Consider the following 26,811-nt stretch of genomic DNA (forward strand, 5'->3'; position numbering starts at 1 on the left):
TCCCACCCAGCTGGGCACCCTCCCGCTCAATCAGATTATGGTGTGGGCAAAACTTCAGAGAGCTCTAAAATGACCTCCTCTTTCAAGTCTCTAAAATCTTCTTTCCTTTGTTTCCTTCTCTCAGCTCCTAAAATCCCACCTCCCTCGGGTAGACTTCTACAATTAAATGCAAAACAGTCTACGGTATGATTCCTATTGTGTTCAAAAAAAAAAGAGAGAGAGAGTAGAAATGCTCAAAAAGGTTGGTGTAGAGCAGTATAATTGCAGGCAATTTTCTGTATTATTTCTACTTCCCTGTGTTTTGTGAATTTCCTAAAAATGGCATATCTTACTTTTATGAAAATATCAATAACTTTTATATTAAAGGGAGGAAAAGGTAGAGAATTAACTCTAACTACATAGCAAAATCCCAAGTGTCTTTTACCACCCCACTCATCATTCCTAAAAACACATACTCTCTCTAAAACTCAGAGTTCCCGGGTCTCTTTAGCTTACCAATTTAACACTTAACAAAGTCTCATATAAAAATTGATCCTTAATTCTTTTAAAATTTCCATAACAATATACAACCATTAAAAATAAGACAGGCATCTGGGTGGCTCAAATGGTTAGGTATCTGCCTTTGGTTCAGGTCATGATCCTGGGATCCTGGGATCAAGCCCTGCATTGGGCTCCCTCTCTCCCCCCCATCCCCACCTGTTCTTCTCTCTCTCTCTCTCTCTCACATAAATAAATAAAACCTTTTAAAAAAAATAAGATTGAAGAAGAATATTTAATCCCATAGGGGAAATATTCATGACACATTGTTTTAGACAAAGCATACTCCTAATTCAATTAAAAATATATTTATTTGCATAGAAAAAGGGCTGACAAAAAAAGACAACAAAATGTGAACAGGAGTTATCCCTAGGTGGTAGAATTATGGGTGATTTGTATTTTATTTTTTGTGTTTTTCTATATTTCTCCTACAATAAACATGTATTACTCATACATCAGAAAAAGACAGTACCAAATTTAAAACTGGCTACTTACATCATAATGACAAGACAGAGACAACTAGAAATAGATAGGGAAGGAAACAGTAAAACTAAAACAAAATTCTTTTAGCTTTATTTTTTTTTAGTAATCTCTACACCCAATGTGTTGGGGCTTGAACTCACAACCTCGAAATTAAGATTCCTATGCTCTACCAACTATGCCAGCCAGGTGCCCCTCTTTTAGCTTTAAAACTCCTTTTCGGGGCGCCTGGGTGGCACAGCGGTTGAGCGTCTGCCTTCGGCTCAGGGCGTGATCCCGGTGCTATGGGTTCGAGCCCCACATCAGGCTCCTCTGCTGTGAGCCTGCTTCTTCCTCTCCCACTCCCCCTGCTTGTGTTCCCTCTCGCTGGCTGTCTCTATCTCTGTCAAATAAATAAATGAAATCTTTAAAAAAAAAAAAAAAAACTCCTTTTCTTATATAAGTATAGAATTTTTTTACATTAGTATGTCAAATGGTAAATTTGGTTTGGGGGTATTTCATAATACCCATATTAATTCCGGTTATATTGGCTGCCAGCAATGGAAGCTCAGGACTTACCCGACAGGGGTAAAAGATGTCTTCTGAAGGACAGTGGCTCTGGAAGCAACAGATTTAGCATGTTCTAGTTTAACAGTGGCCTGACTCAGAGGCTGAGACAGAACATTGGTGACCTGCAACTAGAAATAAATTTTAAAATTATCTGTAGCAACAAAGGCCAAAGGAGTACAAAATTTTGTTTCTGGAGTGCTTTATCCACAGGGAGCCAGCTCTTCAGGGGAAGAACTACCTTATTTCAGGACATCATCACTGACTTTGGTTTATGATCTATCAGAAATCAGACACAGAAAATACAAGGAGATTGGTAATGGGATAGATTTTAGAATGTTAGAGGTAGGGAGGATTTTAAAGATGATGTTGTCCAACACTCATTCTTCAGACGAGGATAGGCACTTTACACACATCCTCCTTTATCAATCATCTGAGATAGATGGCATAATCTCTACAGATGAAGAAACTGAGGCCAAGTGGCCAGTTAAGTAGGTGGTCTAGGACTCAAACCCCAGCCTATCTAGCTACAAAGCCAACACTTCTACTTTGCTCTCTTAGCTGCCCCCTCCTGACTCACGGTGAACTATGACTTCTCACCCCAGCCTTTGCTGAGGGGCTGTGAGTGTAAGCAGGGAGAGGAGAGGCAATTTTGAAGGACAGGGCACGTCTTCAGGAGGATATTTAAGGAGGCCACCAAAGTAGAACTGATGGAACTCTGCTGTGTGGAACCCCAATGTTTACACCTAAATGAAATGCTAATTTCTTATGAAGATGTTATCCCTGATTCCCAAACAACAGCAACAAATGCCTCATTTGAGATGAAAACTCAAAGCGTATTCAATATCTATGCATTTCCTCTGTTCAGAGAGTCGCCATAAAAAAGCAGTCTCTCCTGCTGAGTGGGAGGGATGGACACGCTATGAAGAGGCAGAAAGACAAACTGCCAACAGCAGGAGGAAGAGACCTGGTGTTAACAACCGTAAGCACTAGAATTACCGGGGAATTTAAAAAGCGGTCTTTAAATCACGTATTTAGAAAGTTCTGGTACTGGAAAAATGCTTTTAGAAGCAAGACTCCTCTATACATTAAGTGTTACGACCCTGGAAATACAGTTTTCTTGCATTTAATTTCTCAAAAGACCGACAATAAAAAATCTTCTGGAAAAAAAACCAAAAACATTTTCTGGATTGATTTGAAGGGTTCTGTAACTAGTTCACCCAGGGGTCATATCCCCAATTCCAGGCTAAGGGAAATGAGCCTTGCTCTACATTTAATGGGTATGTCCTCGGGGGTTTACAATCAGATTTCCACTAGTCCTCAGATTTATGAGAGCCTTCCAATAAAAACAGCGATCAGGGCCGCAGAGTTTGGACACAGAAGTCATACCCGAAGGATAGCCTGTTCATGAGTGTCGGAAGGAGAGCCCTCGGGCACAACGACAACTGGCACGTGATAGCGATTTTGAGAGAGTGCAGCGGCAGCAGAGGCCACGCTGAAGGCTTCTGAGAGGGATTCGAAGTTCTTCTTGCTGAAGATGGCATTCATGAGTTGGATGACCTGATCCTGAAAGAAAAGGAAAATGCAACTTGAGATCCTCTTCTGGCAGGAAGGTGGGAGAGCCACCCCTCGGCTCCCCACTGGTTCAAGTCATTCCTTATCTGTTTCTAGGTGTTTGCATGGAGGATCTTTTCGCCATTAATCCAAATTGGTAGAGGGGGTAAAAAGCAAATATTCTGCATTTAAGATTAAAACCTAGATTTGGTTGTTTTCTCCATCCTCTGGTTCAGACTGAAATTCATGCATTTATCCGTCAACTCTTTATTGAATGCTTCCTGTACAAATACAAGGTACCTTTGGAGAACTACTGAGATATGAAAGTATATTAAAAAATACACATAACAGGGGCGCCTGGGTGGCACAGCGGTTAAGCGTCTGCCTTCGGCTCAGGGCGTGATCCCGGTGTTATGGGATCGAGCCCCACGTCAGGCTCCTCCGCTGCGAGCCTGCTTCTTCCTCTCCCACTCCCCCTGCTTGTGTTCCCTCTCTCGCTGGCTGTCTCTATCTCTGTCAAATAAATAAATAAAATCTTTAAAAAAAAATAAATAAATAAAAAATAAAAATAAAAAATACACATAACAATAACCTCATATTCCAGATTACTGTATGTGCCACGCACTGTGACGGGTACTTTACATGCATGAACTCAAATCTTGACAAAAATCCTGAAAAGATTGATATTATCCATGTTTTCCAAATGAGGAAACTGAGGTTAAAAAGTTAAGTAATCCCTACAAGTTATAATGGGAAAAGAAAAGAAAAAAAGCAAGACCAAAATTTACATGTAAGTCTATTTGTCTCCTTCCAGAATAAAGTATGTTCTTTCCTAATTCCTCTCACCCTCCCACCGAAGCTAATTTCCCTCCCAACCCCCTTCTGAGCAGTACGCTGGAGTTAAGTTTGAATTCACAAGACCAAACCTTATAGCCAAAATGTACATAAGAAAGAAACTAAAATAACTTTCCATTAAGAACTAATGGGCTGTTTAGAGAAGAAAACTAAAAGCAGTTTTTTAAAAAAGTGGAACCTAAAAGGCATTATTAAAATTCTGAAGCTTGTTTGCTTAAGAGGAAACATTTTCCATTTCAATCAGTTTTGTTTTTTAAAACCTCCAATCTAACAAAAGAGCTCCCTTGTTCCCGACAGTGTTATTCAGTCGACATGAAATAATTTTCTTTAATTGTACCAATTACATTTTTCCATCACTAGGCTGTTGACATGTTAAAATGGGTGACTGTTCACCAGAATGGTTATGTCAAAAGCAGTGACAGCAAAATTACTCCAGCCAAATACCTGGTTAGTAGAAGCTTGGGAATAAAGCAAGAAAAAGTTTTTAAGTTGTGTATGTAGAATATCGCCAATTCATCTACTGTGCTGTGTACAGGAGAGTTCCTAAGTGATTTGTACCGTAAGACCCACATTCCTGCTCTTCACCCATCACAGAAAGTAAGAGTGTGTGGTATCTCCGCATCTTCTACACTTAGGATGGACCAAAGACAGCAGAAGAATGCTAACACATGAATAAATTATTAGGTCATATCCTCCAGAGAAAATAAAAAATTAATTCAAATTACCCAAGACAGATAATTATTTACTCTTTACTTGAAGAAACTCAGCACAGAACTCAAAACCAAAGTTCTAACTTGGAACCCCAATCTCTCCCCCTAAAATTAAAACAACAGCAGCTTGTATTTTAAATCCTTTAGCTCAAGGGTTGGTAACCTTCTCACAAACAAGGGGTACAAAGAGGGTCCGACTCAAAAAGACCTCCCACACACATTCCAACCAAAGGTTCTTTCAGGTTAACAAGCTCCTCCCGGGGCAAAAAAAACCACACAAAGAAAAGAAAAGGAAAAAAGAATTAACTCTTGGGAGATGTCTGGTAGACACACATGCCTCTCAGAGAACTATGTCAATCAGCAAAGATTAATTAAGATTTAGCCTTTGGCAAGGATGAGGTGGAAGGGAGGAAAACAGGCAGTTTTCAGGTACAGGGCACTTCTCAAGAGAAGGAGGGTTTGCATGGGCCACTGACACGGAAATCACTCAAGAGATAAGCGGTAAGGAGTACCAGGAAGAAAAGAGACATGTGGCCTTCTTGTCTCCACCTCATGACGTACCCTCCCCCACTTCAAGCAAATGTAACAAGGCTAGAGGTCTACTTCACAACACGCAGGAAGGAGAGCCTGCAGCATGGGGAGACCTGGTTTAGGGGCATCACTACCACCTATTAGCTGTGCGTCCCCACACGTGTCACGCTGCCACTCCACAGAGGGACCAAGGCTGACTGAGCATATTACTCAGACTTCCTATGGCGATCAAATGAGCCACATACAAAAATGCTTTATAAACTGTAAAGTGTTGCAAGATAAAAATAATAAAACAACAAAATAATGCAAGTATGACACTTTGTTTACATGCCTATTCCACAGACAACCAGTTTCTTGAGGACAGGCATTACATCTTGTTCTCATTTTCAGTGCTTAACCCAAGACACTGCATGATTACACCCCAAGCCTAACTCAACACTCCCTTTGAAAAAAGCTGTTCTTAGCCCATAAAGTCAACAACCCCTTTGGGTTTCAGAATGGTTAGGTACCTCCTTAATGGATGGCTCAGTCCCCACGTGGTCCATGAGCTTGTAGGTGGCAGCCACAAATAAAGCTGTTGTTTCCAGTCCTTCTTCAAACTGGAGATACACACCTCCCAGTTCATCGAGGCGAGCAACAAGATCCTGTCACAATAAAATGGAAGTACATTGGAAGTCAAGTGATAGCAGAATGACATACGCAAACCACAGTCACCCCATGCAGACAGTTTGGAGAAATCTTACTCTAAATCTGGAGAACCCCTCAATCATTCAGTACTTTAGTCAAATAAGATGCTGAGGCAGAGAACAAAGTATATCCCACAGGTATCCAAAGAGAACAGTGTCTTCCACAGCTCCGGGAGCGCTCCTTCCCTGACCACCGGCACTCAAGCCAGAGCGCCAGAGTCAGAGCACTGAAGACACCAGGCTGCAGGGCACCCAGGAAGCATCGTGACATAAACAGATTCCACGGCCATCCCTCTGGACACAACCTACACAGCAGACCCTTTCTCTTTCTTATTTAGTACTCTAAAGGATGGAGAGGGACATACTCCTCTCCTGGGCAACACGGTAAGGCAGTGAACGTGCTTGTGGGGCACCCAGTGAGGACACTGTGTGGACTGCCCGTCATCACTATGTAGTCCACGAGAGCAGTCTCTGAGCAGCAGGAAGTCCTGGCCAAAGGAGAGGATAAAGTCATAATAAAAACACAGGACCACTTGCTGAACACTTACTATGTCCCAGGTACTTTAGAACCTCACTTGTTCCTACAACACCATATAAGGAATTGAGGCTCAGACATTAAATAATTTGTCTGAGATTACAAAGTAATAAGTAGCAGGAAAAAATACCTAAATTTCAGGTTTGTTAGGCTCTAAAATCTGTGGACTATGAACCTATACCTACAAAAGGCTGGAAAAGTTATTTGTTACCTAACTGATGGTGTAACTATCCTACCCTAATGAATATCCCCCAGGACATATTGCTCTGATACAAAGAATGTAAGTGCGCCATGGATACGAAAAAAAAAAAAGTAACTGGCCAAAATAAACCATGTGTGTCTATCTGCAAGACTCTTCTAAAGGGTTTCAAAGACAGGAGCTGGAGGGGCGCCTGGATGGCTCAGTTGTTAAGCGTCTGCCTTTGGCTCAGGGCATGATCCCAGGGTCCGGGGACTGAGCCCTGCATCAGGCTCCCTGCTCCGCTGGGGGCCTGCTTCTTCCCTCTCTCACTCCCCCTTTGTGTTCCCTCTCTCGCTGGCTGTCTCTGTCTCTCTGTCAAATAAATAAATAAAATCTTAAAAAAAAAAAAAAGATAGGAGCTGGGAAATTCATTTGTCGAAATAAATTCGCACCTCAATCTCCTCCACGATGCTCCTCAAGTCAGCCTGCTGGGATAGGTGGGATGCCGTCTGCAGAGCCTGGACTGTTCTGGAAGATAAAGAGTAGAACCCCAATGAACATCAAGTCTTGTCCCTTTTCAACTGCTCACTCCTTCCTGTATTGGGACGCTTTCAGGAATATCCCTCTCCTGTTCTTTAGAAGTATAAGACAGTCTCAGCTGTTAAGGAGCTTAATTACAATCCAGTTGGGAAAGGCCACTACATTACAAAGATCCTAACAGCAGGAAAAGGCAATCCAGGCAACATGACCTTTAGTAAGTACTGTGGGCACAGAAAAAAGACGGAACACAAGTTCACCCTCCTCTGGAAATCTGTTTTGCTCCGAGTGGCATCACATGCAGAACACTGAGTAAGACTCACTTAGGTTTAGAAGAGATATGTTCTTTGGGAGAATTCGATTCAGCCGAGGGTATTTGGCATTCCCGTGTTGCACAAGGCACTGTGCTAGACAACTTAGCTGCCTGTGAACTTTCTACTTTTCTCACTCTAAGACCAAAGAAATATTACGGAATCTACATTTGCAGACTACTGGGTAGAATTTGGAGCAACTTCTCTGAAACCAGATCCATGCGCTATGAACAGGAAGCCTTCAGTAAACACGTGCTGACTGTTCAATGCTCGTGCGATCCTCACCCTGCTAGGAGACCAGAAAGTCACTCACCCTTCAGGCATTAAATAAGATAAAAAGAATTTGGTTCTGAAACCAGAATTTGTTCTCTTTTTCTTTCCCTACCATTTATTTCGGTTTATAAAAGCACATTTGTCAAAAATTCAAGCAATACATTACTAAAGAAGAAAGTTAAAATTCCTTTAACACCTACCCCTAAAAGACAATTGTTTTCTAACTTCTTATTAACTTAAAAATATATATCTTTACGTATGAGTACATATAAATGTACTCCACTCTTATGAACCATGACATAGTATTGTACTGCTTGGATATACCACAATTTACTCACTGACTCTCCAGTTGATACACATCTATGTTGTACTAGGTCATACAGTGCTGTATCAGACCTCATTCGTAGCTCTCTTCTCTATTTTTAAATTGAAGTTAAATTTACATAAGAAAATTAGCTACTTGAAAAGTGAACAATTCAGTGGTATTTAGTATGTATCTCACCACCTCTATGTAGTTCCAAAACGTTCCCATCAGTCCAAAAGAAAACCATGAAGCCATTGAGCAGCTTCTTCCCAGCTTACTGTCCACCCCCAATCTGCATCTGTGTCTATGGATTTACCTACTCTGGGTAGCTCATATAAATGGAATCATACACTATGTAACCTGTGTCTGGCTCCTTTCACCTTGCATCATGTGTTCAAGGCTCACTTATGATGTGGTGTGTGTCAGTACTTCCTTCTATTTATGGCTTGTTCATGTAGTTGCATCCACTGAAGAATATATTTCTGTAAGATAAACTTTGAGAGTAGAATGTGGTAGGTGTGCACACATAAGATTTTTTTATTAGATTCTATTCTCTTAGTGCAGGTAACTTGGAAAATAGAAATGGTGCTTTTCCTGGTGGTACAGAGAAAGCAGAGGACCCCTGGTGGTTAAGCAATTGCTGCTCAAACCCACAATGGTCCCCCTAATTCCCAGGAGGTGACGGGGCCTTTGTGTGGTTTTACACAAGTCGCCATGTTGGGGAGTGAAGAGAGAATCTGTCTGCTTCCGTTAAGATCATAACCATTGAGATTCCCTCTGTGGAAAACTAATTTCGCTAAGATGACAAACTAGAAAACAGAGCAGTTATAGTTCATGGGCAGGGAAGCCCCAATCATTCAAAGACTCCTATGGGATGCTTGTTGTTAAAATGCACTAGAGAAAATGAAACCTGAACTTCCAAACAAGATAAAAATCCCACATCTGCCCGTGATAAAGGCTGAGCCCAGAAAAGGCTGTTAGGATAGCCAAGAAAGAACTTTTCAATTAAGATATCGTTTTTCTCTTTGGAAGGAGTGAATGTCATGCTGGTAACAACTTCAGAAGTTTTTAAGAATGAAATTAATCCACTTAGCTTTTGAAAAGTTTTGTCACTGGCTTTAATTACTTACTCACCGGTCGGCAATTTCTTTCCCTCTGGAGTACTTTATTCAAACACTAAGAAAGCCGATCTTGTCTTGCTAACATACAGCAGATGCTTTAAAGAAATTGGGTTATGAGAGACCACAATGGCATCTTTTCAGATGGTTCATTCAAACCTACAAATTTTTTCTCCATTCTAGACAAGTTTATGAACATTCATATCCTAGAATAAGCCCACTTAAATGTAGAAGGCCCACTTAGAAGTCCTAATTTATATCACATTTCCTTAAAAAGGGCAAGGGCAATTTGGTAGTAATGCTATACAAGGCATCCTTCTAGTTTGGTCTTCACAATAACCCTATGAGACAAACACCATTGTCCCCGTTTTACACATGAAAACACTGAGGTGTAGGGGGATTAAATAGCCTGCTCGTGGTCGCAGAGGTATTAAGGAGAAGGGTCTGGATTTGAACAGTTCTTTCTGATCCCAAGCATGTGCTCCTTCTACCTGCAAGCTTTCCGTAAGAGAACAGAAACATCAAAGTGTAGTTTCAGCCTTTATTAACTCTTTGTGGGTCACCCACCATGCACCACACAGTGTGAGCACCACAAAGAAAGCCGCTTACAATCTAATATAGAAATGACTACAGTACAACCAAGGAAGTAACCAGCTTCCTAAGAGGGGGAACCTAGGAAGGAAGTGCTCTAGAGGAGGCGGAGCTTTTGCTGGATGCCCACCAGGCACTGCACTAGATTCTTCACATGCATTATCTCATTTAATCCTGACATTTGTTCTATGATGTAAGGATCATTGGTCTCCATTTACAAATGAGGCTCAGGGAGGTTAGTAACTAACCTAAAGTCACACAGCAATAGGGCTGGTGTGCAAACCCAAGTCTAACCAACTCCAAAATGGATATACCTTCTTTGTACTTTTTCCTGTTCTGGGATTTTGAGGAAGGAGGCTTTCTTTTTTGCTTGGAGGGAAATGGAAAGATTCTACTGTGGAAGGTGGCATGAGACTGAGGCACTGACAGTAATATCATGACATGAGACTAGGGATCTCCCTAGGGATCCTTGGGGATTTCCCCCAAGAGATTATGAGAGTAGATCAAAATAATGTGACCTAAAACCAAAGGACAGCAGGGTCAAGTACTGGGCAAAGTGTATACAAAACGTCAGCCTTAGGAAAAGTAGCCCCAAAGTCACTGATGACTGACCATGTGAAAATGGGTAGGGTGTAAGTGACAGAGAGAATGCAACTGCCTATGACCCCTGCCCTTAACAAAGCTTCCAATTTAGAAACATTTTGATCTTACTTAGCCAAAACAACCACCCTCCACCCCAAAAAACCTGGGAAACAACTGAACTATTCTGCAACAGGGAATCAGTGTCACCAACCTCTTGCTAAACAATTAACAGGAGGCCAGGCACTCCACCCTCTTTCAGGGGTTGCAACTGAATGGGGGACACAAACAAAACAAAAAATACATATACTGTTTTAAATGAGGAGCTACAGTGTTAAAGAAAAAAACTACATATACTATCACTTTTAAGTTTAGTCAACATCCTCAGGTCAGTTATAATATTTAAATTTATAATGAAGAGGAAAATTGCTCAGAGTTCCTTTCCTATAAGGTGCTTCTCCTTCACCTAGGCCCTTTGCAGAGTAGAAGAGTCTGATTCCTAGAATGCTCTCCCCTCTGAGCACCCACTTCTCCCACCAGATGCTGTCTCTCACAACTTCAAGGGATCCCGTGAGCCCTCCTTCAGTGCAGAGTCCCCACTGCCAACAGCTCAGCATGCCCTGGCCGAGCCTCAAAGAAAGATGCACATGGCTCGCTGGCCTCCTTTCCCTCAGTTATCTCCTAACCCTTGCTGCAGCCTCACACCTCAAAAGCAATTCTGTCTTTATGGGGCAGTGTGCTTATGTTCTGACTCAGGGTCCTGAGGACACAGTGTCCAGGTGAGCCCATCAGGACAGGGACCTTGCCTGCTCGGTTCAACTCTGCGTCTGCAGCCCCTCGCAGAGCACATGGCACATAGTAGGTGCCCAGAAAAGATTTGCTAAATCAGTGGTGAACCCTCTCAGGACAGTCTCCGCCACAGATGAGCCTGAGAAGCGCTCAACACGATGACTTACGCTAACACAGTCTCCTCCTTGCTGAGGCGAGCGGTAAGGGCACCGAGTGCTTCTTGGGAAGCCAAGGGAAGGCCAAAGCCACTGAGGGCGGCCACGGCGTGGTAGATCTGGGTAACGGATGAGTCTTCGCTGACAGCTGCCAGGAGCAGATCTTTGGTCTCATTTGAAATAGAGATCTAAGAAAGGATTGGGAGACACAGAGCTTTAGGACAGGTGCTGGCAGTTTGTGGCAAACAACACACAGAGTAACCACCAAAGTCATACCACCCGGCGGCACACGATCGTTCCCCCTCCAGTTCTCAGATACCAGAATTCAGTGTCTGTCAAAACGCAGCACAACGCTTTTGAAAGACTCTGGCAAGTCACTTGTCTGCTTATATGGCTCCCCTATGTTCAATAAAACGGATTTCCAGAAATCTGGTATGAGGGGCATTCTTCCTTTACTTTGAACATTTTTAAACATTAAAGAGAGATGGAAAGAAAAATCAAGGCTTCCCACAAGAGAGACAACTATAGGAAAAAGTTCTTTAAAAGCCACGAAAAACGAAAACTCGGGGAAAAAATAAACTCCATTTCCTTAAGAAAAATAAAATCATAAGAATGGAATTTCCACCCACATTACTAATGGATTCTCACTGTTAAAAAAAAAAATTAATCTGACACAACCCTCCCTCTTTAAAAAACCACTTTATAGTTTAAAAGTAAATGTAACTGTAAAAGCTAGACTCACCTCGCACCCCGAGAGGGCCTGGCTGGACTGGGCAGCATAGAAAAGGGAGTCCACGTTGCCTGGATCAAGGTTTGACTTAATGAAGGTACATGCTTTCTAAATAGGGGTAGAAAGTCAGTGATAAGTGGTGATGTACACAGAGACTGGGAAAGTGTACATGCTTTTCGATGACAAAATCCTAAGCAATCTGTGATGGCTTAAAGTATGAGCTATACAAGATTTCAGGTTTTAAGCAGGTATTTTCCATAGGACACTGTATTACACAAAATTGCTGAGCTCATGCCAAGAGCAACAAGCCTCAAGTACTTTAGTCCTTCTGAACCCGAGGAAAAAAAGGGAAGAAACTGCTTCCACTGACCAGCCGCTCTGGCCATAACCTGCTGGGTGTTTATGATGCTTCCTTTTAATGAACACAGAAGGACCTTGTGGTAGATGTCATCAGTCCCATTTAACAGAAAAAGAAACTGAGGCTTGGAGTAGTAAGTTACCTGGTGACAGTTACAAAGTTGAGTGTTTCCTCTGATTCTAACTGTACTGGGGTCTCCACTTAGATGTCTTCAGAGCTAAGTCAGGTTCAACACATCTAAAATGAGCTTGAAACCTTCTATTTCTTCACCTGGACTTTCCAGCTCGTGTATAGGCATCACCATGCACCCAACTACCTGAAGCAGAAACCTAGGAATCATTCTTGACTTTTCCTTTAACCTACAGGCCTAGCGAACTTATCTCCCTTCTCTTTTTTTAAACCCAATCCCCACCCTCTGGTTTCTCTCATTGCCTTATTTCAGGCACTTGCCATTTCTCACCTAGACTGTTATAATCAGCTCCTAACTGGTCTCAAGCCATGTAGCCCATTCTGCATACTGACTGCTCAAGGGTGATCTTTACAAAATACCAATGCAACCACGTTACTTTGCTATCAAGAGCCTTGGGTAGTTCCTTATTATCCTCAGAACAAGATTCCAAATTTCTGATACAGCATAAAATGCCCTCATGACTGACACTCACTTTCAGTGCCAGCTTTATCACCAAACCACCTCCAACTCCCTAATCTTACGCTCCGTCATACTGTGGCGACCCAAAGACACTATGATCGTGACTTGGTATGTATGTGACCCTGCTATTCCCGCCGCTGGTAGCACCTGTCTGTTGTCCCTCCTGTCTGCCAAACCAGCTCCCATCTTCATCTCTGCTCAGATGTCACCTCTACCAAAAAGTCTTCACTGACATTCATCCCAAGTTAGGCCAGGTGCCTTCCCTCCAGAATGTTCCCCCAAAGCACTTACCATATGGTACTACCTTCCCCCGTGACCAGTTACCTAAGAGCAAAGACTTTGATAAACCCCAACCACAGTGCCTGCCACAAAGTAGGCACATTATAAAACCCTACTATTCTTACTGTATCAAACTCCAAGAAATATTATTTATTAGTTCTATCACTAAATATTTTGAGTGAGATAACATAAAATTCACCTATTCATAATTAAATGGCAATAAAACAGTTAAAAGTGGGTGCTTCTGAGAAGTAGGACAGGGTGTAGGGCAAGGTGGGCCACATAATAGGTTGCTGCTTTCCACTAACAGCTGTGCTGTACTATCTGATGTTTAACTGTGTACATGTGCTACTTTAACCAAAGATCTATTTTTTAATTTTATGAATAAAATTCAAATAGCAGTCTCAAAGCAAATGAGTTTTGTTTTTTTTTTTTTTAAAGATTTTATTTATTTATTTGACAGAGATAGAGACAGCCAGTGAGAGAGGGAACACAAGCAAGGGGGAGTGGGAGAGGAAGAAGCAGGCTCCCAGCGGAGGAGCCTGATGTGGGGCTCGATCCCATAACGCCGGGATCACGCCCTGAGCCGAAGGCAGACGCTTAACCGCTGTGCCACCCAGGCGCCCCCAAAGCAAATGAGTTTTAACCAGAAGTTTGAAAGAAACCAAAGAAAGAAATACTTCACACTGCACAAATTAGGGATCTGAAGAAGAAAACAATCTAGTGAAGGAATCCTTCAGCAGAATGTGGATAAGCTTAAGACATGTGCTTTGTCGCCATCTAGTGCTTTAACAAAAAAACAACAGCACTCAAGACCCCCAAACAAGGATTATGGTCATTGCTACCCCTTTTTGAGCACTTAAAATGTGTCAACACTGTTCTAAGTGCTTTATGTGCATTTCTCATTATGCATTAGGTCCTACTATCATCTTAAGTTTACAGACAAGAAAACTGAGGCATCAGAGAGGCAAAGTGACTTATCTGAGGTCACTCAGCTCTTGATGGAGGAGCTGGAATTCAAACCCAGTCAGCCTGGCCCCACAGTCTGAGCTATATAATCTCTGATTTGTCTGCAAGAAAGCCAGCAACATGCCAATTCTAATTCTTTGCCCAGACAAATCAAGGTAAACAGTACGAGCAGTCAGTGGCTTCAAAACTCCCAATGTCAACCCGGTTTTAACAGCAGCAGCAAAAGTGAGAGAAGACCCCGGGAGATACACCAAGGATGCTCTGTAAGCCCACCCAGTGCTGAGGCCTCAGCAGGCCACTTCCAGCAGTTTGTAACTCTGACTTCAGCTGTCCTCATTCCAGACTCATCTTCCCAACTAAAGCCCGCAAATTGCCCCCTAAATGTCCATTCCCTGTCTGCTCCTCTTTAACTTTCTGTGCCATCTATTAATACTCCAGTTATCTAAACGTCCTCCTCAGTGAAGAACATCAGTGCTTTTCTCTATCCATTCTTCCCTATAGATCCCTGAACAGAATCAGGAGCTAAGAAAAGACAGCTAAATCTCTCTCAGCTGCTCTTACCTCTCCCTTATTTCCTCCATTAACGTCTCCCAACTACTCTTAACTTCTCTCACACCACGCTCTGTAATCTGGCTGGACGTTGTTACGGTGCTGTGCTGTCGAGGCATACCCAGGCGAGAGCCCCCACACCAGGTCCTTTGTCACCGGGCCCACCTCTTTCATATGCACTTCTTACCACACGTCCCCCCACGCCTCTGCTCCAGCTGCCCTGGACAAGCGACCCACTGCCCCCAACACCTAACACGCACAGTTAAGCATCCAGGCTTAGCACGGGCTTTTCTCTCCATCTGGAAGCCCATTCACCTTGTCAGTTCAACTTCTCCCTCTCAACTGGCAACTCCTGACATATTAACAAAACTCAAGACTTCTTTTAAAATAAACTTTCCTTGATCCTTCTCCCCACCCCACCCCATCTGCTACCTTCTTTTTCTTTCTACCAGTGAATCTACAAATTGGAAAAGCCAAAGCGTACTTTCCAGTACTCCCTCCCTCAACACCGGACAGAACTGATCACTTCCTCATTCTGAAATATTCCCTCCATTCCCTTCCAGGATTCTTCTGCACTCCCCTGGCTCTTCTTCTACTCTCAGCTGCTCCTTAGTTTCATCCTCTTCTACTCGACCATTCAACACTGGAGTTTTTCAACTCCTTGGCCCACTTCTCATCCAACCTCTCTCTCCCGAGGCAATCTCATTCATGCCCATGGCTTCATCCAGAACCTCTATGCAGATAGTCTCAGATTTGGAACCCCAGCCCTGACTTCTCTCAATGGCCACTTATATGACTCAAAGGCACTTCACGCTCAACATGTTTAAGACCAGATTCATGGTCTTGCCCACACAAACCTAATTCTCTTTCCGTGTTCCCGTCCTACAGAATGGCCCAACCATCCACCTGTGCAGCAGAAGTTGGAAATCTGGGTGTTATCTTTTGCACCCTTTCTGCATTCGGTCCTGTCCCATATTCCCCTGCCAAAGTCTGTCCTCTACAGAACAGGAGAGAAACCTTTCCAAAATGAAAATGGATCCTGATACTTGCTGCTTAAAGTCAACAGCTCTTTAGAGAAAAAGCAAACATTTTCCTATGGCTACTAAGGCACTGAGACTTATCCCCCACCTTCCTCTTGGGCTCCACTGCCCTATCTCTCATGTACGCTCCACATGTGGTTTCCTCTCAGACTCTCAAATGTAACCTGCTCCCTGCCTGCACGGGACCCTTGCACCTGCTATTCCCTCTGCCTAAAGTTCCTTCCCTCCCCTGTCTCCCAGTTGACTTCTACTTTCCCTTTCGAATTCAGATCAATCATACCTTCCTTCACTTAGTAAACAGCTACTGAGTGCCTACCACATGCCAGGTGCTACTCAAGGCACTGGAGATGCACAACAAATAAAATGAACAAAGTCCCTGCCCTCAAAGAGCTGGAATTTAGGGGAATACAGAGTGAGGTTTAAGTTCAGAGATTTCTTTGGGAAAGCCTTCCCTGACCATGTCAAAGTCCCCTATTTATAACACCATATATCCCACCTTCATAAAACTTACCATTGTTAAAAATATTCATATATCTATTTGATTATATGATTAATGCCTATCTCTACTACCAGAGTATACATTCCAAGAGGGCAGAGGCTCTCTCTCACTGTTCAACACTGAATCCCCAGGGCCTAGCACATAGCAGAAACTCACTAAGTATCTGTTGAATGATTGACTAAATCGTGCAGCAGCCAGTACAGAGAGAGGTTGGGGCTTATAGTAAGCTTTCTCAGCAGACAGGGTGAGTGAGCTGCTCCCTCTGCTGGGCTCGCACACACTACATGTGTCTGGGACTTTCTACACACTGGGTGTACCTTTGTACTCAGCACCTGGTCTCACTATCAAGGTCCCTGTCTTTCACTAGATAAAGCGCTGTTGTCTTCTCTGCACTTAGCATAATCCCTGGCACATAGCAGATGCTCCATAAATAATCACTACAGGAAGGAACGTCTTACTGTCTGCTATCCCCGGCAACCAGCTGAGTACGTGGACCTCAGCAAGCACTCAGTACTTGTTGAACAGTACAAACATACGGACCTTCATAAACATTAGCCATTTACCAGACACTGAGCTAAACACTTTATATTTATCATCTCATTTAATCCCCGTTAACAACCATGTAAGATAGTTATCACCAACCCCTTTTACAGACAGGGAAAGTGTATGATTGACAACCTGTGTACACTGCCTAATGCTCACTGATTTCAGTCACTCAAATACTACATCACAATTTTTGCCATAGTATATATCCTATTTACTTCATATTTTCAGTATGAATACACAACTCCCGCCATTGTTCTTAAATCTTATAGAAAGCTAAGCAATATCTATAAAATCATCATTCTCATGTGCTTGTGGTTTTTAAATATACATGTACAGGACCTGACTATTAAAATGAAAGATGTTCACTCTTCTTAACACCTAAAATCAGCTCTCATTCCACACTCTGCTCTTCCTAGAACTGCTTTTTATTCTCATTTTCTTAGTAAGCCCCATTCCTCTTGGTTTTGCTGCTAAAATCTCTTGTGACAAAGTAACCAAAATCTCCCCTAAGGATCTATCTGTGAGAGCAAACAGTTCAATGCACCTTGCAGGTCTGAAGTTCTCTCTGCTCAGCTGAAAGCAACAACAATGGAGCAGGACACGTATCGCCACACGGAAGTGGCAATAATGGAGACTGTCCTCAATGGATTTATTTGGTGTGCACATCCAATAAGGCAATTCGATAGCTTGAAACTTCCATACAATTCCCTTCCTTCCATTGCTTATAATGCACACATTACACAATCATCACAGCATACTCCGTAAGTGACTCGAAGAGTGAAGTATGTGATTAACCCATTTATTTTCTGATCAACAGGCACACTGAGAGCTTCCATTTCTAATAAGCTAATGTTTACAGTTCATTCAACAACTATTTGTTGAACACCCTGTGTTTATTAGATATCAAGCAGTGGGGATGACAGTTTGAGAAAAAATGTCCGTCAGTGTACATTAACCTTACTACTATATAAAAGAGCTGAGAGCCAACACTCAGTACATACTCCATGCCAGCACCATGTTAACGACCTGTGAGCTGACTATTATTATTATTATCTCTAGCTTACAGATGAGAAACCAGATTCTAAAAGGTTCAGTAGGGGCGCCTGGGTGGCACAGCGGTTGGGCGTCTGCCTTCGGCTCAGGGCGTGATCCCAGCGTTGCGGGATCGAGCCCCGCATCAGGCTCCTCCGCTGTGAGCCTGCTTCTTCCTCTCCCACTCCCCCTGCTCGTGTTCCCTCTCTCGCTGGCTGTCTCTATCTCTGTCAAATAAATAAATAAAATCTTTAAAAAAAATAAATAAATAAAAAAATAAAAGGTTCAGTAAGCTGCACAGGGCACTGGGTTGTGTAGTTCTGAAGTCAAGATCCTGAAGCAACCAGTCTGACTTTAGAGTTTGTTTTATAAACATAAAGCCATAGCTGGCCCAGTCATGAAACTACCCCAAATCACACTGCATTGCAGCTGTCTGGATGGCTTCAGTCTATATCTTCAGCCCTGACCAACGTCCCCTCAAACTCAGGACATCAGCAGAGAACACCTCTAGGAGTATGTGTTCAACCCAAATTCATGCAGAACTCCCAATCATGAGACAGAGAAAAAGGCACTGCTCTAGATAACGTGAGAGCGGTCACTCCTCCATGATCCCCCCTAGACTGAATCCTACAGTTCCACAGAAGTTTGAAAATGACCAGTAGAAACCACTCTACTTGCATTCAAACCCACCAAAATTCAACCTTAACCTAATATTCCTATTTTATCTCTTTTACCTCACAATACAAAACCTCTACTAGTCAAGGCTGCTCCGCTCTGTCTCCCAGTTTGCTCTCTCTCGTCCCCAGGCGTCCTCCCTCTACAGACACTGCAGCCTTCTGTACTTGCAGGATCTGTGCCAGGCATTGTCTGAACTCATCTGAATAAATTATAAATAGAAGCAAAACTTTTAAAATATTGATGATGATGATAATAATAATAACTACCACTTGAAGGGTCTTTTGTGGACCAATCACTTACTTGGCATAATATGACTTCACTTTATCTTTACAATAATTCAGTGAGGAAGGCACCCGGTTTTACAGAGAGGTGGAATCAGAATCAAAAACTTGGCGGGGGGGGGGGGTGCCTGGATGGCTCAGTTGTTAAGCGTCTGCCTTCAGCTCAGGGCATGATCCCAGGTCCTGGGATCGAGCCGCACAACGGGCTCCCTGCTCCACTGGGAGCCTGCTTCTTCCTCTCCCACTCCCCCTGCTTGTGTTCCCTCTCTTGCTGGCTGTCTCTCTCTCTGTCAAATAAATAAATAAAATCTTTAAAACAAAAAAAAACTTGGGCTAATAGCACTGATGCCTGCACTCTTCCTTTGGAGTGAAAGTAATTTTACTAGGAGGTACATTCACCGACAGGGCAATCACAAGGAAAAATCTATTTCCTTAATACAGTCATGTACAGGAAATAAATATTAGCAGAACAAGAGACAGCTGTCAGGAAGAAACCTGAATGAGTGTGGACCTCATTAGCCAACTTTCTGCAAAGGATCACAGAGTAAGTATTTTAGGCTTTTCAGGCCAGATAGTCTCTTTATAAACTACTCAACTCTACTGCTAAAGTGCAAAAGCAGTCACAGTCAATATACAAATGAGTGTGCATGGCTGTGTTCCAATAAAACTTTATTTACAAAAATAGGCTTCAAGCTGGATTTGACTCTGGGGGGCCACAGTTCATCAGCAGTTCTGCCATATGATATTCAGATGATGGCTGGCAGACATAGGGCAAATTACTTAACCTCTCTGAACTTCCATTTCCTCCTCTATTACAGGATAATATTTCTGACCACTTAGTATTAAGACAATTAACTCAAGATAACGTATCCACTGTACCCAGCATATACCAGGCATTCAATAAATCAACAGCAATTACTGATTCTAGTCTGGAGCAGAAAATGTATAAGTAAGCCTAAGACATCAGAAACTCAGAATGATGGACTGCATAAAAATGAACAAAAAACACACACAGAAAGACATTCTGAGCATCAAAAAGAATAATAACCATTATTGTATGTAAACTATACTTCAAAAAAGAAAAAGAAAAAAAAAGTAACAACTGTTATGGATTGCAAAACATTAACTGGGACTACCAGTTCTGGCCATGGCAGAATTAAAGGTATTGAACTTAATCTCCTGCCATAAATAACTATAAAACTGAAAAAATAAATGAAGCTGAGACACTGAACAACACTATAAGGCTTAAAAGAAAGTAAAAAGTGTGAAAATGATAGCACAAATGATGGGAGTTTAAATAGAAATATTGTTATAAGGTTCTTTCATTATCCGTGACATAGCAAAATAATAATTCAAAGTATACTGTGCTAAGTTCAAGTGCATATTACAATCTCTAGAGCAACTACTAAAAAAATAAGTAGAGCTAAAAAACCAACAGAAGAGATCAAGTGGAATAATAAAAAATTATTCAATCTAAGACAGGAAAGGAGGAAAAAATAGCTAGACAACTAAAAAACAAATAACAAGATGGCAGACTTAAACCCAACAGTATAGTTACATTAAATATAAATAGACCAAACTCCCCAATTAAAAGATGGAGATTGTGAGACTGGATATTTTAAAAAAAAGGTCCCTACTATATACTGTTTACAAGAGAAGGTTAATCTGACAATCTCAAATCCACTGATACAACTTTATCACAACTAAAAGTGAAACAACCAGATATTATGCACCAATGACAGGAAGTACACAGCACCACCTATGAAATATTTCCGTCAAGAAAATTGACCTGAATATAATTAAGCCTCAAGAGCTAACCATCAATTTATAGGAATATAAAAGATAGGAAGTATGTTCAAAAACAGCATGAGGGGCACCTGGGTGGCTCAGTTGGTTAAGCATCTGCCTTTGGCTCAGGTCATGATCTCTTGGTCCTGGGATTGAGCCGCATATCAGGCTCCCTGCTCAGTGGGGAGTCTGCTTCTCCCTCTCCCTCTGACCCTCCCCCTGCTTTTGTGCACTCACACTCTCTTTCTCTCAAATAAAAGATAAAACCTCTAAAAAAAAAAAAAAAAAGACTGAACCTTTCCCTAAATCCAGGTAAAGTTTTAGTTGTGATGCATTTTCCTCACCAAAGATCCAAAAAGTGTATCAAAACTGCCTGATGCGGTGACTGTCAGTGTTTAATAAATATGAATGCCCTCATCTTGAACTCCCTTATTATTTATGAGTCACACACACAGGGCGCTTAACAAGTTCATGTGGTACTGTACAGTCTCACTCAGAACTACAGCAATAGTTTCTAGAGCAATAGTTTCTCTGCCTGGGTGGTGCAGTCGTTAAGCATCTGCCTTCGGCTCAGGGCGTGATCCTCGCATTCTGGGATAGGTCCCCACATCAGGCTCCTCTGCTGGGAGCCTGCTTCTTCCTCTCCCACTCCCCCTGCTTGTGTTCCCTCTCTCGCTGGCTGTCTCTGTCAAATAAATAAATAAAATCTTAAAAAAAAAATAGTTTCTAGAGGTAAAATTTAAGCTTAAAATAAAAAGTAAAGTTTCTAAGACTGGCTCTTCTTTATATTCTACTAAACACCTGGCATGGTCCTAAACATACAATGACATTAAAAGAAAAAACACCTGTCAGACTGAAGTAAGTATTTATTATCTTGGATTAGCCTTGGTCGTCCTCAAAAGAGCAAGAGTTCTGAAGTATACACAAGGAACACAGTTAAGGGATGAGGCCAAAACAAAAGTACCTTACCTTTACATCTGGCACCTGGGCACCAAGGCTGCTGAGTCCCACAATGGAGTAGAAAGCAGATTCCAAACTTGTGAAAGGGCGGTCCAATGAGGCTTTCAGTCTCTCCACATCCGGCTTGGTGAGGTAGTGTGTGGGCGTCAGAGCCTGGGTGCTGGCTATGATTGTCAGGGCCAACAGGAAGACAGTGCTTGAACCTTGGGGGGAAATGACTATTAAATACAATCCAAACAATTTCAGAGTTCTATATACGGTTCCAATGATGGTGCGCACCAAGGTCTGGGAACCAGATCATGTGAGGAAGGGGGAGGGAACTGGGAGGTTTAAGCAGGAGAGAAGTCCTGGGAAAGTGATGGGCACTGTCTTCATCCATCTGAAGGACCGTCCTCCCAGTAGCCTCTGTGTCGATAAAGCACAGGACCCATCATGCCATTCCCATTTCACGTATGTTTGTAACTCCTGTGCCTCTAAGACAAGTCCAATCTTGAATCCTCAACATGGCCTCGCCTGCCTCTCACTGGATCTCTTCCCTCACTCTTTCCTCTATCTGTGGCTTTCTGTTCCTCTAACAAGTCATGTTCTACTCTACCCAGCACTTTTTCATGCTTTCCCTTTCTTCAACTTTCAACTTCTTTATTCTTAGATTGCAGTTCAAGTATCTCTTCCTCAAGAAGTCTCCCTAACAGCCCTTTCTTGGGTTAGGTCCCCAGTACTATAAAGTACTAAAGAATGTGACCTCTGAGGCCAGGTTGAAATCCTAGCTTTGCCTGGGTGCCCGGGTACCTCAGTCAGTTGGTTAAGTGTCGACTCTTGGTTTTAGCTCAGTTCATGATCCCAGGGTTGTGAGATGGAGCCCCCTGTCACACTCTGCACTGGATAGGTAGCCTCCTTGGGATTCTCTCTCTTCCTCTCCTTCTGCCCTCCCCATTTGCACACTCTCTAAATAAATACATACATATATACATACTTTGAAAATAAGTAAATAAATAAATCCTGGTTCTTCCATTTATTTGCAATATGCCTGTGGCAGTTACAATGTGGCCAGTCTGTCTTCAGCTTCCTTGAGTACAAAGTGGGATAATAACAGGGGCATAATGAGGATTACATGAGTTAGCATAGAAAGATCTTCTAACAGTGACTGGCTTATAACAAGAGCTATTTCTATTACCATCACTATTGTTGTTGCTATATCCATGCATAGCACCCTGAAGTTCTTCTATGTAGTCTTTTTCACAAATATAATTAATAGTGTAATGTATGATTCCTCTGCAAAACTGTAAGCTCCATAAAGATAGACAGTTTCTTCTGTACACCCCGTATTTCCAAGTATTAAATGTTGCTTGGCACGTAGTAGTACTGAATTAATATTTGCTAAATAAATGGAAAGAAAAATTAATCCTTGTCTACTATGCTTCAGGAGACAGGAAGAAGTTATGAGCAGTACATTCTACCGGCTGCTTCACGAATTGACTGCCATCCAATTAACATAACAGTATCCACCCCCCACCACCATCACCTTATCCATACTCCATGGTTTCAGTTACCCATGTTCAGCCATGGTCCGCTATTGTCAGGTCAGTAGTAGCCTAATGCTACATCTCAATGCCTACGTCATTCACCCTACTACATCTCATGCAGACATCTTATCATGTAGGCATCTATGCAAGATATTTTGAGAGACCACATTCACGTGACTTTTATTACAGTATATTGTTACAATTGTTCTTTCATTATTAGTTATCGTTGTTAATCTCTTACTGTACCTAACTTATAAATTAAGCTTTATCATAGTTTTATATATGTATAGAAAAAAAACATAGTATATATAAGGGTTCGGTACTATCCACAGTTTTAGGCATCCACTGGGGATCTTGGAAAGTGAGCACTGCAGATAAGGGAGCTCTACTGTAATCACAAGGCTAATGGTAATAGTCCTAAATCCTCTGCCCATATGTCAAATTTAGTTTCCACTAGAATCCCTTAAGAAAGGCATTATTAAGGGGCACCTGACTGGCTCAGTCGGTGGAGCATGCAACTCTTGATCTTGGGGTGTGCGAGTCCCACATTGGGCAGAGATTACTTTAAAAAAAAGGCATTATTACATCTATTTTACAAAGAAGAAAACTGAGAACAAGAGTACCTTGCAGACAATCTTGGACTCACTCAAATTTAACTATACAGTTTACACTCCATTATTTTTTGGAGATTGTTGTAGAAACAATGCCTACATTAGCGGTAACTCAATGGTTTTCTCTGAATGCTAGTTCTACTTAAATCCTTGTATGTGTGTTAAATAATCTAAAGAATGTGGAAGTTCTTTTTAAAACACTAGAAAGGGATCTATAGTGTGGAGTATTCAATTATAAAATATTTTTTGAATGCTTACCAAGCACTATTTTTGGTATTAAAAATAAAGCAAGAAACAGAATTTTAAAAAAACAAAAAACAAAACCCCAAACCTCATGAAGCCTACATTCTGGTCAGAAAAGAAAGATATCACACAACACAATTAAGAAACAATATTTATGGGGCGTCTGGGTGGCTCATTCAGTTAGGCATCTGCCTTCAGCTTGTGTCATGATCTTGAGGTCCTGGGATCGAGCCCTGCATCAGGCTCCCTGCTCAGCAGGAGTCTCCTTCTCCCTCTCCACCTCACCCCACTCATGCTATCTCTCTTGTGTTCTCTCTCTTGTGCTCTCTCAAGTAAATAAAATGTTAAAAAAAAAAAAAAGAAACATTATTTATCACATTAGAAGGTGAAAAGTGCTATGGAGAAAAATAAAGCACAGGAGAGAGATCTGAGAAGAACTACAATTTTATTTTTTTTTGAAGGTTTTATTTATTTATTTGACAGAAAGAGAAAGAAAACACCCACAAGCAGAGGGAGCAGCAGAGGGAGAGGGAGAAGCAAACTCTCTGCTGAGCAGGGAACCAATGAGGGGCTTGATCCCAGGATCCTGGGATCATGACTAAGCTGAAGGCAGACGCCTAGCCGACTGAGCCACCCAGAGCCCTAGAGCTACGATTTTAAATATGGTAGTCTATGAAGGTCTAACTAAGAAATGGAACAATTGTGTATAGACCTGAAGGAAAAGAAGGAGTGTCACAAAGATATTTTGGGGGAAACTATACCAAGAAGAAAAGCAAGTCCAAAGACCTTGTATGTATGGTGCTTTTTGACATTAGCAAAGAGCAAAATACAGCTACAGTGGCATAAGCAAAGGGTGAACGGTATGGAAAAGGTGACAGAGGTAGGAGAGGCCAAATCTGAAGGACCTTTTAAACCTTTGTAGGGACTCTGGCCTATACTGAGTGAGATGGGAGCCACTAGAAAGTTTTGAGAAGAGGAGTGGTTTGACTTACAATTTAACAGGACCACTGTGTTGAGAATAAACAAAACTGTGTTGAGACTAGGCAGGAGAAAGAACCTAAAGAGGGACACCAGTTAGTAATAATCCAAGTATAAAGATGATGGTGGTCACAGCCAGGGTGACAGCAGTCAAGGTGAGAAGTGGTCAGTCTGGCTAGAATTCAAGGTCAAAGCCAGAACTGCTAAAGGATAGAAAAATGTAAGAAAAAGGGGAGTCAAGATACTAATGCTGAATCCCTGGTGCCTTCTAAGTGACAATTGGTATTTTCCAGCTAGACTATAAATTCCCTTACACAACATCTATGTCAGAATTCTAAATCTTCCCACCGTGAATTAATAGTGAAAACATTTTTGGCTAAAATTTGAGCACTTAACATATGTGTGGTATGCCCAGACTATGCTAAGTACCTGGCATGCACTGAGTCTTTAAATCTTCACATCCAAGTGAGTGTGGTTTACACACCAAGAAATTGAGACTCACTAGGAGTTACCTGCCCTAAGACACATAATTGAGAATCAAAATGCAGGCAGTCTGAATCCAAAGTTTGTTTTTAACAAACTCTATTACCCTCAACTTTTCAAAAAAATGGAGCACTGACCCACTGTCTTATTCACTATTATCTTGGGCAAGTTACTTTTCTTCTCTGAAATCTTGCCTTCCTATCTGTCAAACGTACATAACAGCACACATTGCCCAAGCCGCGGTAAGACTACACGAGTCCATCGTGCACAGTGCCCGCTCAAGAACTAGCAATGCAGTTAACTTTATTGATGCTTGCGTAGTGCCATGCACTATTCTAAACTATGCACGGGCTCAGCTCATTTAATGCAGCAATTTATGCGGCAAATAATGTGACTAACCTAGTTTACAGATCAGAAACTGAGCTGAAGAGGGGTTAAGGAACTCGGACTGGGTCACATAACGAATACTGGGCAAACTACCAGTTTGCACCAGGAGAATCTAACTTCAGAATTTATACTATAAGCTCCCAGAGAAGTGAGTGATTTCCTTGCTCCTTTTTACTAAAAAAGGAAGCCATGGTCCAAAGGATCACTTGGCCAAAAGCTGTTAGGCCACTCGGCCAGGGAGCCGCCGCCGCGAGACAAATGAATGAGTGAAGCCAGACTTAGGGTTCACCACGGCCCCCGGCTGGGCCTCCCGGGCACCCGTAGCTCCGCGCCGCACTGACACCCACCCCACCTCCTCTCGCCCGCATTCCCACCCGCTCGCCAGCCCTCCGTCACACACTCGACCCCAAAAGAGCCCGAGCCCGAGCCCATGCCCATGCCCCTGCCCCACAGGGGAAGAGGCTCCCGCGTGGCCGGCTCTCGAGTGGCGAGCACTAGCCTCCCGCGGGCTACGGCCCACTCGCCAAGGCGTGCCGGCCGCGGGGCCCCGTCGTCGAGCCATGCACAACACCTCACCCGGCGACGCCATTACTCCGAGCAGGTCCCACCAGGGCCCGAGACGCAGGCTGACTTCCGCTCGGGAAAGTGGCTCCAAGAGCGCGGCCGGAGGGGACCCAGGGACTCGCGGCAGGCTGCGCGTGCTGAGATGGGATCTAGGCACAGGTCAGTCCCCGCCGTCCCGGTGGGTCGTGCCGGTCCCAGCAGCAGCGGCCTAAATTCTAGTTCCCGCGCGCAAAGGGCGCCGCGGTCCTCGTGTACAGGCCGGCCTCCCCCCCCCCCGCGACCTGGGCCACTTGGAACCGGCCGCCGCGCAACGGTCCTAATACGGGTGCTACCAGTACGCGGTTGGACAAGGCTTCGGGGTGGGCCCGAAACGGGGCCTCCGCTGATTGGCT

General features: G+C 42.8%; 2 protein-coding genes across 3 annotated transcripts in view; one reads left to right on the forward strand and one right to left on the reverse strand.

The window, feature by feature from the left end:
* Positions 1–26,562, reverse strand: part of RPN2 (ribophorin II) — a 60,746-nt gene extending 34,184 nt beyond the window's left edge. For both annotated transcript variants that reach the window (XM_034641876.1, XM_002915156.4), the window contains exons 1-8: positions 26,432–26,562; positions 21,640–21,833; positions 12,015–12,110; positions 11,285–11,460; positions 7,068–7,143; positions 5,723–5,857; positions 2,953–3,129; positions 1,576–1,694 (exon numbers count right to left, since the gene is read on the reverse strand). In XM_034641876.1, coding sequence (XP_034497767.1) covers positions 1,576–1,694; positions 2,953–3,129; positions 5,723–5,857; positions 7,068–7,143; positions 11,285–11,460; positions 12,015–12,110; positions 21,640–21,833; positions 26,432–26,444 — 986 coding nt within the window. In that variant the 5' untranslated portion in view covers positions 26,445–26,562. The remainder of the gene's footprint in view (positions 1–1,575; positions 1,695–2,952; positions 3,130–5,722; positions 5,858–7,067; positions 7,144–11,284; positions 11,461–12,014; positions 12,111–21,639; positions 21,834–26,431) is intronic.
* MROH8 (maestro heat like repeat family member 8) overlaps positions 26,214–26,811 on the forward strand; it is a 57,484-nt gene continuing 56,886 nt past the window's right edge. Inside the window, exon 1 of the mRNA XM_011219624.3 lies at positions 26,214–26,578. Within this exon, the coding sequence (XP_011217926.2) occupies positions 26,286–26,578 (293 nt within the window). The 5' untranslated portion in view covers positions 26,214–26,285. The remainder of the gene's footprint in view (positions 26,579–26,811) is intronic.

This window comes from Ailuropoda melanoleuca, chromosome 13 (assembly GCF_002007445.2).
Source record: "Ailuropoda melanoleuca isolate Jingjing chromosome 13, ASM200744v2, whole genome shotgun sequence".
Taxonomy (NCBI): domain Eukaryota; kingdom Metazoa; phylum Chordata; class Mammalia; order Carnivora; family Ursidae; genus Ailuropoda; species Ailuropoda melanoleuca.